Here is an 11,159-nt window from a genome sequence, read left to right on the forward strand (position 1 = left end):
TGCACATAAGCTTCTTGAGCGTGCTGGCATGCTCAACTGTCACCCTGTTGCTACTCCCGTTGACACGAAGGCCAAGGTTTCTGCTCTTGAGGGCTCGCCTGCGTCGGATGCTCCTTTCTACCGGTCTATCGTCGGCGCTCTTCAGTACTTGACTCTCACCAGACCAGATCTTCAGTATGTTGTTCAGCAGGTGTGTCTCCACATGCACGCTCCCCGTGACTCCCATTGGACACTCGTGAAGCGGATCCTTCGTTACATCCGCGGCACGATGACCCTCGGGTTGACACTCATGGCGTCTACTTCTCTGGAGATGGTGGCCTACTCCGATGCAGAGTGGCTTGGCTGCCCCGATACTCGTCGGTCCACCTCTGGCTACTGCGTCTACCTCGGTCCTTCACTCATCTCGTGGTCGTCCAAGCGACAACCCACGGTTTCGCGCTCCAGCGCGGAGGCTGAGTACCGAGCTGTGGCCAACGCTGTTGCCGAGTGCACCTGGCTACGACAGTTACTTCAGGAGCTGCATCACGATGTCTCCCAGGCTATGGTTGTCTACTGCGACAACGTTTCTGCGGTGTACCTCTCCGCCAACCCCGTTCATCATCGCCGGACTAAACACATTGAGCTGGACATCCACTTTGTGCGCGAGCAGGTGGCTCTTGGCCGTATACGGGTTCTCCATATGCCGACTGCACAACATTTCGTCGATGTGATGACGAAGGGACTGCCGACTTCTACCTTCGAGGAGTTCCGTTCCAGTCTTTGTGTCACTGGCACCGCTTCGACTGCGCGGGGGTGGGGGGGAGAGGGGGGGTGTTGAGTATATTGTGTACGTGTATATTTGTGTGTAGGGCCCACCTCCTGTTTCTTTGTATAGTTGAGGTTGTGGCCCACCTCTGTACTTATATATACGTGCCTGGTGCACCGATCAATACATCGAGATTGCACAATCCATAACTTGTCCTTCTACAGTTACAGCACGAAGTTGTTCAGAACTTTCTTGACCAGATGCTCCTCGTACACCACCTTGTCGTACTTGGCAACACCACCCGTTTTCTCCCGGCATAGCTCCGCGGGCTCAACCACGGCATCGAAGTTTGACTGTATATGTGCGACATAAGAAAAGAATTTGAGTACAAAAGGCCGCATGCATAGAAATGGTTGGTTTTGCTAACCTAACAAAAAATTATTTTCCTTTTGTTGATGAATAGATACCTCGTAAAAGAAGGCAACAGATACACGGTAATGAAGGGAGTCGTTGAAAACTCTATGGAGTGTGGGCTGATATATTCCATTAGACCAAACCTAAAACCATATCAGTACGATAGTCAGCAATGAGCATTTTTTCCCACACAGAAGTTGGAGTAGGATCAAGCATGTTTCATGTTTTGGAGGAGACTAACCTCTAGCATGTCACCAATGTTGCACACAAAGGTTCCAGGGACTGGCTTCGCCTGTATCCACTCGCCAGACAGGTTTCTGACCTGACCATAATATATAGCAAAGAATTTTTGAAGCTTTTTTTTCTCTTGATGATAGTGCACGCAGAGGGAACAAACCAAAAAAAATATGCAAGATGTATATGACAGTGGTGTGTTAATGAAGAGACAAGTACCTCAAGAGCACAAATGTCATCATCTTGGTTAACCAGTGTCAAAAGGCCTACAGTTTAACAAAATGGTGTTACTAATATTTCCTATATAAACTGCAAGACCCTCCACTGATGTTGGGAGGCAACAAAGATGCAGAAAGTATATGATTTTTCAAAGAAGTAAGCAAAGTATACTAGTCCAACTGACCGTAATCCGTGTGAGCTCCACTGAATTAGCCACATAATGCATGAACAGAGAAGAAAAGCAGAGTGAGATTTATCCACCCAAGTGAGCAGAATTTGTGCAGAACATACCAGAAAACATCAATGGTTTATTTATTTATTTTTGCTTACCATCCAGTATCAGTGCGTTGCTCCTGTGGAATACTAGCTGGGGCTGGATACCCAATCAGCCTGAGATACCAGAAGGGATCTCCCGCCGTTCCGCCTTGGAAAGCATCCGACGGCGCACCTAGTGCCAAGGCTATACCTCGCATGATCTTCCTTGAAAGATCTGCAAAGGAAAAAATGGCATGATAAGCATCACTAGTAATGACCACAATCACACAAGAGCAATTGGAGTAGTTAACATGGAGCTGAGTGGGAATTTCTCCCCATCACCCACTTTGACCAATCAAAAAAATAATGAGCTGAGTGGTCATTACTAGTGAAAAAAAATATCAGCCCACGTCGCCGGCCATGCCCGGATCGTCGACCTTCTCCACGAGCGCGCTCATGTCTGAACAATGCGTGCGGAGTGTAGATGAGCAATTACTTACCGGTTGATTCACGGGCTGTTTGATTGACTGGTAGCGTGCCTACGTACCGACGAGCGGGATGGCCTTGAAGTCGGAACCCATGCTGAACGCTGCCGGGGGTGCTGGCCGGCGGCGAGGGGAGAGTGGAATGTAAACGGTCGACGCGGCTCCGCGTGCGACCTGCGCTCCTTATTAGCTCCTGTTCTAGCACATGCGTGGTTGGGTAATTCAAATCAGATCGGGGGACGTGGCTCCGGTCCGGAAAGATTCCTTGAATGATCGGCGGACATGTGTACCCAATTCCCTCGGCTATTTAGCATCTGCATCCCTGCTGATCTAACCGTGGATAAATGGAGGGATGTGAATGTGTGTGATGTCTTTCGTAGAAGATTGCACCCCTCCCCTTCTTGTCTTGATGATATGTGGCGAGAGCAGAACATCCCATTTACTGTTGGATCTGATCGGATAGGCTGGGCACCTGGGCCTAGCAGTAGGTTCTCCACGAAAATCTATGTACAAAATGCTTGAGAGTAATATCGCAGGCTGCGATTAAAGATGGATCTGGAATGCTAAAATGCCTTTCAAGATGAAAATCTTTCTTTGGTAGCTATTTCAGGACGCTGTCTTGACGAGAGATGTCATGACAAATGAAAGTGGCATGGTAACACTATTACACCAGGTGTTCTTTTTGCAACGAGCGTGAGACGTCTCAGCATTTGTTTTTTCTGTGTCTTGTGGCAAGGGTGATATGGCGTTCGGTTGGAGCAGTCTTTGGGACTTTGTTATGCCTGGCAATATTATTATTATTTTTTGGTGCTTTGTGTTTTTACCTAATGGAGCCAGATTCTTCACCTTTGGATTGGCAGCGATCTGTTGGGCCATTTGGAACAGCAGGAATCGGGCCACTTCTGATCGAGTTTAAGCTGTTGAGAATAGCAACTTGTATTATTAGGAGGCCAAAGCCAACATATATACACATACATGAGGATGCCAAAAGGCTACAAGAGAATGTCAAGAGACTAGAATGTGAAAGGCCAAAGGACATCAATACTATAACTCTAACACCCCCCCCCCCTCAAACTCATGGTGGGTCCACAACACTGAGTTTGGAGAGGTGAAATCTATGTTGCGCTCTAGTCTAAGCCTTCGTGAAGAAGTCCGCTAGCTGTAACTCAGAAGGCACATACTAAAGAGCAACAACATGATCCTGCGCAGCAGCACGCACATAAGAAGCATCAACACCAATGTGTTTGGTAAGCTCATACTTCACGGGGTCGCGCGCAATACTGATAGCACCTGTGCTGTCTGATAGGAGGGTGGTAGGTGTAGTAACAGAAACACCAAAATCCTCCAGTAACCATCGTAACCAAGTCACCTCTGCCGTCAGAAGAGCCATAGCTCACAATTCGGCCTCTGCACTCGAACGAGAAACTGCAGTCTGTTTCTTCGTCTTCCAGGAAATGAGAGAACCACCAAGAAAGACACAGTAGGCAGAAAGTGAATGGCGATCCGTAGGATCACTAGCCCACGTAGCATCCGAATAGGCCTGGAGCTGTAACGAGATGGAACGGGGGAAAAAGAGACGATGAGAGATCGTGCCATGAAGATATCGTAGAACACGAAGAAGGTGACTATAGTGAACTGAAGTGGGAGCAGAAACAAACTGACTCAGAATATGGACAGGATAGGAGATATCTGGACGAGTGACAGCAAGATACACAAGACTCCCAACAAGATGGCGATAACGCGTCGGATCAGACAAGGGCTCACCGTCAGAAGCACGAAGATGGACATTGAGCTCCATAGGAGTCTCAGCAGTGCGCTCATCACTAAGAGCCGCACGAGTAAGAAGGTCCTGGATATACTTTTCTTGGGAAATAAAAAAGGCATCAGAGGTGGAGGAAACCTCAATCCCAAGAAAGTAACAAAGAGGACCAAGATCAGACATAAGGAACTGCTCACTGAGACGGGCCTTAACAAAGGCAATGTACTCAGAATCGTCGCCAGTGATGATCATGTCATCAACATATAAAAGAAGAAGAGTGCGACCACGAGCAGAAAGGTGGACAAACAACGCTGGATCATGATCACTGGGTGAAAAACCAGCAGCTGTGACCACAGAGGCAAAACGCTCAAACCAAGCGCGGGGGGCTTGCTTAAGGCCATAGAGAGAGCGACGAAGACAACAAACCTGTTGGGGAACGTAGCAATAATTCAAAATGTTCCTACGTGTCACCAAGATCAATCTATGGAGTCATCTAGCAACGAGGGAGGAGTGGATCTACATACCCTTGTAAATCGCGCGCGAAAGCGTTCAAGAGAACGGGGTTGATGGAGTCGTACTCGTCGTGATCCAAATCACCGATGATCCTAGCGCCGAACGGACGGCACCTCCGCGTTCAACACACGTACGGAGCAGCGACGTCTCCTCCTTCTTGATCCGGCAAGGGGGGAGGAGAGGTTGATGGAGATCCAGCAGCACGACGGCGTGGTGGTGGAAGTGGCGGGATTCCAACAGGGCTTCGCCAAGCGCTGCGGGAGGAGGGAGATGTGTCATGGGAGGGAGAGGGAGGCGCCAGGGCTCAGGTATTGCTGCCCTCCCTTCCCCCCACTATATATAGGGCCAAGGGAGGGGGGCGCGGCCTTGGCCCTTCCTCCAAGGAAGGGTGCAGCCAGGGAGGAGTCCCTCCTCCCCAAGGCACCTCAGAGGTGCCTTCCCCCTTTAGGACTCTTCCTTCTCTCATCTTTTGGCGCATGGGACTCTTGGGGCTGGTGCCCTTGGCCCATATAGGCCAAGGCGCACCCCCTACAGCCCATGTGGCCCCCCGGGGCAGGTGGCCCCACCCGGTGGACCCCCGGGACCCTTCCGGTGGTCCCGGTACAATACCGGTGACCCCGAAACTTGTCCCGATGGCCGAAACAGCACTTCCTATATATAATTCTTTACCTCCGGACCATTCCGGAACTCCTCGTGACGTCCGGGATCTCATCCGGGACTCCGAACAACTTTCGGGTTACCGCATACTAATATCTCTATAACCCTAGCGTCACCGAACCTTAAGTGTGTAGACCCTACGGGTTCGGAAGACATGTAGACATGACCGAGATGACTCTCCGGTCAATAACCAACAGCGGGATCTGGATACCCATGTTGGCTCCCACATGTTCCACGATGATCTCATCGGATGAACCACGATGTCAAGGACTTAATCAATCCCGTATACAATTCCCTTTGTCTAGCGGTACGATACTTGCCCGAGATTCGATTGTCGGTATCCCGATACCTTGTTCAATCTCGTTACCGGCAAGTCTCTTTACTCGTTCCGTAACACATCATCCCGTGATCAACTCCTTGATCACATTGTGCACATTATGATGATGTCCTACCGAGTGGGCCCAGAGATACCTCTCCGTTTACATGGAGTGATAAATCCCAGTCTCGATTCGTGCCAACCCAACAGACACTTTCGGAGATACCCGTAGTGTACCTTTATAGCCACCCAGTTACGTTGTGACGTTTGGCACACCCAAAGCACTCCTACGGTATCCGGGAGTTGCACAATCTCATGGTCTAAGGAAATGATACTTGACATTAGAAAAGCTTTATCATACGAACTACATGATCTTGTGCTAGGCTTAGGATTGGGTCTTTGTCCATCACATAATTCTCCTAATGATGTGATCCCGTTATCAATAACATTCAATGTCCATGGTCAGGAAACCGTAACCATCTATTGATCAACGAGCTAGTCAACTAGAGGCTTACTAGGGACATGGTGTTGTCTATGTATCCACACATGTATCTGAGTTTCCTATCAATACAATTCTAGCATGGATAATAAACGATTATCATGAACAAGGAAATATAATAATAACTAATTTATTATTGCCTCTAGGGCATATTTCCAACAGTCTCCCACTTGCACTAGAGTCAATAATCTAGTTCACATCGATATGTGATTAACACTCAAGGTCACATCCCCATGTGACTAACACCCAAAGAGTTTACTAGAGTCAATAATCTAGTTCACATTACCATGTGATTAACACTTGATGAGTTCTGGGTTTGATCATGTTATGCTTGTGAGAGATGTTATAGTCAACGGGTCTGAATCTTTCAGATCCGTATGTACTTCGCAAATTTCTATGTCATCTTGTACATGCAGCTACTACACTATATTTGGAGCCATTTCAAATAACCGTTCTACTTGGAGCTATTCTAAATTGTTGCTCCATTATACATATCTGGTATCTCTACTCAGAGCTATCCGGATAGGTGTTAAGCTTGCATCGACGTAACCCTTTACGACGAACTCTTTTACCACCTCCATAATCGAGAAAATTCCTTAGTCCACTAGTTACTAAGGATAACTTTGACCGCTGTCCTGTGATCCATTCTTGGATCACTCTTGTACCCCTTGACTAACTCATGTCAAGGCACACTTCAGGTGCGGTACACAGCATAGCATACTGTAGAGATCCTATGATAAAAGCATAGGGGACGACCTTCGTCCTTCCTCTTTCTTCTGCTGTGGTCGAGCTTTAAGTCTTAACTTCATACCTTACAACTCAAGCAAGAACTCCTTCTTCGACTGATCCATCTTGAACACCTTTAAGATCATGTCAAGGTATGTGCTCATTTGAAAGTACCATTAAGAATCTTGATCTATCCTTATAGATCTTGATGCTCAATGTTCAAGTAGCTTAATCCAGGCTTTCCATTGAAAAATACTTTCCAAATGCTTTCCAGAAATTCTACGTCATTTCTGATCAACAATATGTCAACAACATATATTCATCAGAAATTCTATAGTGCTCCCACTCACTTCTTTGGAAATACAAGTTTCTCATAAACTTTGTATACACCCAAAATCTTTGATCATCTCATCAAAGCATACATTCCAACTCCGAGATGCTTACTCCAGTCCTTAGAAGGATTGCTGGAGCTTTGCATACTTATTAGCATCTTTCGGGATTAATAAAACCTTCCGGTTGTATCACATACAACCTTTCCTCAAAAAACGTCGAGGAAACAATGTTTTGACATCCTATCTGCAAGATTTCATAAATAATGCAGTAATCGCTAATATAATTCCAACAGACTCTTAGCATCGCTACGAGTGAGAAAGTCTCATCGTAGTCAACTCCTTGAACTTGTCGGAAAACATCTTAACGACAAGTCGAGCTTTCTTAATGGTGATACTTACCATCATTGTTTGTCTTCCTTTTAAAATCCATATGTACCTAACAGCCTTACGACCATCAAGTAGTTCTTCCAAAGTCTACACTTTGTTTTCATATATGGATCCTCTCTCGGATTATATGGCCTCGAGCCATTTATCGGAATCCGGGCCCACCATCGCTTCTCCATAGCTCGTAGGTTCATTGTTGTCTAGCAACATGGCTTCCAAGACAGGATTACGTACCACTCTGAAGTAGTACGCATCCTTGTCATCCCACGAGGTTTGGTAGTGACTTGATCTGAAGTTTCATGATCACTATCATAAGCTTCCACTTCAATTGGTGTAGGTGCCACAGGAACAACTCCCTGTGCCCTGCCACACACTAGTTGAAGAGACGGTTCATTAACCTCATCAAGTCTCCACCATCCTCCCACTCAATTCTTTCGAGAGAAACTTTTCCTCGAGAAAGGACCCGATTCTAGAAAAAATCCCTTATTGCTTTCGAATCTGAGACAGGAGGTATACCCAACTGTTTTGGGTGTCCTATGAAGATGCATTTATCCGCTTTGGGTTCGAGCTTATCAGCCTGAAATTTTTTCACATAAGCGTCGCAGCCCCAAACTTTTAAGAAATGACAGCTTAGGTTTCTCTAAACCATAGTTCATATGGTGTCATCTCATCGGAATTACGTGGTGCCCTATTTAAAGTGAATGTGGTTGTCTCTAATGCCTAACCCATAAACTTTTGTGGTAATTCGATAAGAGACATCAAGGTATGCATCATATCCAATAGGGTGCAGTTATGATGTTCGGACACACCATCACACTATGGTGTTCCAGGTTGTACTAGTTGTGAAACAATTTCCACAATGTCTTAATTCTATGCCAAACTCGTAATTCAGATATTCATCCCTATGATCATATCATAGATCTTTTATCCTCTTGTCACGACGATCTTTCAACTTCACCCTGAAATTACTTGAATCTTTCAATAATTCAGACTCGTGATTCATCAAGTAAATATACGCAACATCTACTCAAATCATCTGTGAAGTAAGAACATAACGATATCCACTACATGCCTCAGCACTCATTGGACTGCACACATCAAAATGTAGCACTTCCAACAAATTGCTTTCTAGTTCCATTTTACTGAAACCGAGGCTTTCAGTCATCTTGCCCATGTGGTATGATTTGCATGTCTCAAGTGATTCAAAATCAAGTGAGTCCAAACGATCCATCTGTATAGAGTTTCTTTATGCATATCTACCAACAAACATGGTTCGCATGTCTCAATCCTTTCAAAAATGATTGAGTCCAAAGATCCATCAACATGGAGCTTCTTCATGCGTTTTATACCGATATGACTTAAGTGGCAGTGCCACAAGTAGGTGGTACTATCATTACCATCCTATATCTTTTGGCATGAACATGTGTATCACTATGATCGAGATTCAATAAACCATTCATTTTAGGCGTAAGACCATTGAAGGTATTATTCAAATAAACAGAGTAACCATTATTCTCCTTAAATGAATAACCGTATTGCGATAGACGTAATCCAATCATGTCTATGCTCAACGCAAACACCAATCTCGATGGTAGAGGGAGCGTACGATATTTGATCATATCAACATTGGAAACACTTCCAACACATATCGTCAGCTCACCTTTAGCTAGTCTCCGTTTATTCCGTAGCTTTTATTTCAAGTTACTAACACTTAGCAACCGAACCGGTATCTAATACCCTGGTGCTACTAGGAGTACTAGTAAAGTACACATCAACACAATGTATATCCAATATACTTCTATCGACCTTACAAGCCTTCTCATCTACCAAGTATCTAGGGTAATCCTGCTCCAGTGGCTGCTCCCCTTATTATAGAAGCACTTAGTCTCGGGTTTGGGTTCAACTTTGGGTTTCTTCACTAGAGCAGCAGTTAAATTGCCGTTTCATGAAGTATCCCTTCTTGCCCTTGCCCTTCCTGAAACTAGTGGTTTCACTAACCATCAACAATTGATGCTCCTTCTTGATTTCTACTTTCGCGGTGTCAAACATCGCAAATATTTCAAGGATCATCATATCTATCCCTGATATGTTATAGTTCATCACGAAGCTCTAGCAGCTTGGTGGCAATGACTTTGGAGAAACATCACTATCTCATCTGGAAGATCAACTCCCACTTGATTCAAATGATTGTTGTACTCAGACAATCTGAGCACAAGCTCAACAATTGAGCTTTTCTCCCTTAGTTTGCGGGCTAAGAAAATCGTCTGAGGTCTTATACCTCTTGACATGGGCACGAGCCTGAAATCCCAATTTCAGCCCTCAAAACATCTCATATGTTTCGCGACGTTTCAAAACGTCTTCGTCGCCTCAATTCTAAACCGTTTAACTGAACTATCACGTAGTTATCAAAATGTGTATGTCAGATGTTCGCAACATCCACAGACGACGTTCGAGGTTCAGCACACTGAGCGGTGCATTAAGGACATAAGCCTTCTATGAAGCAATGAGGATAATCCTCAGTTTACGGACCTAGTCCGCATAATTGCTACTATCAACTTTCAACTAAATTTTCTCTAGGAACATATCTAAACAGTAGAACTATAGCGTGAGCTACGACATAATTTGCGAAGACCTTTTGACTATGTTCAGGATAATTAAGTTCATCTTATGAACTCCCACTCAGATAGACATCCCTCCAGTCATCTAAGTGATTACATGATCCGAGTCAACTAGGCCGTGTTCGATCATCACGTGAGACGGACTAGTCAACATCGGTGAACATCTTCATGTTGATCGTATCTACCATATGACTCATGCTCGACCTTTCGGACTCTTGTGTTCCGAGGCCATGTCTGTACACATGCTAGGCTCGTCAAGTCAACCTAAGTGTTTTGCGTGTGTAAATCTGTCTTACACCCGTTGTATGTGAACGTTAGAATCTATCACACCCGATCATCACGTGGTGCTTCGAAACAACAAATTGTCGCAACGGTGCACAGTTAGGGGGAACACTTTCTTGAAATTTTAATGAGGGATCATCTTATTTACTATCATCGTTCTAAGCAAATAAGATGTATAAACATGATAAACATCACATGCAATCAAATAGTGACATGATATGGCCAATATCACTTTGCTCCTTTTGATCTCCATCTTCGGGGCTCCATGATCATCATCGTCACCGGCATGACACCATGATCTCCATCATCGTGTCTTCATGAAGTTGTCTCGCCAACTATTACTTCTACTACTATGGCTAACGGTTAGCAATAAAGTAAAGCAATTACATGACGTTTATGTTGACACGCAGGTCATAAATAAATTAAGACAACTCCTATGGCTCCTGCCGGTTGTCATACTCATCGACATGCAAGTCGTGATTCCTATTACAAGAACATGATCATCTCATACATCGCATATATCATTCATCACATCCTTTGGCCATATCACATCACATAGCATACCCTGCAAAAAGAAGTTAGACGTCCTCTAATTGTTGTTTGCATGTTTTACGTGGCTGCTATGGGTTTCTAGCAAGAACGTTTCTTACCTACGCAAAAACCACAACGTGATATGCCAATTGCTATTTACCCTTCATAAGGACCCTTTTCATCGAATCCG

At 45.1% G+C, this 11,159-nt stretch overlaps 1 protein-coding gene across 1 annotated transcript; it reads right to left on the bottom strand.

Moving 5' to 3' along the window:
- Positions 1 to 969: 969 nt before the first annotated feature.
- On the bottom strand, positions 970 to 2,448 carry LOC119333778 (probable 2-oxoglutarate-dependent dioxygenase At3g50210). The gene is made up of 7 exons (XM_037606547.1): positions 2,415 to 2,448; positions 1,943 to 2,102; positions 1,797 to 1,816; positions 1,613 to 1,659; positions 1,401 to 1,481; positions 1,213 to 1,302; positions 970 to 1,098 (listed from the first exon to the last, which is right to left on the bottom strand). The coding sequence occupies exons 1-7, from the start codon at positions 2,446 to 2,448 to the stop codon at positions 970 to 972; spliced, it is 561 nt and encodes a 186-aa protein (XP_037462444.1).
- Positions 2,449 to 11,159: the final 8,711 nt, after the last annotated feature.

Source organism: Triticum dicoccoides, chromosome 7A (genome assembly GCF_002162155.2).
Source record: "Triticum dicoccoides isolate Atlit2015 ecotype Zavitan chromosome 7A, WEW_v2.0, whole genome shotgun sequence".
Lineage (NCBI taxonomy): Eukaryota > Viridiplantae > Streptophyta > Magnoliopsida > Poales > Poaceae > Triticum > Triticum dicoccoides.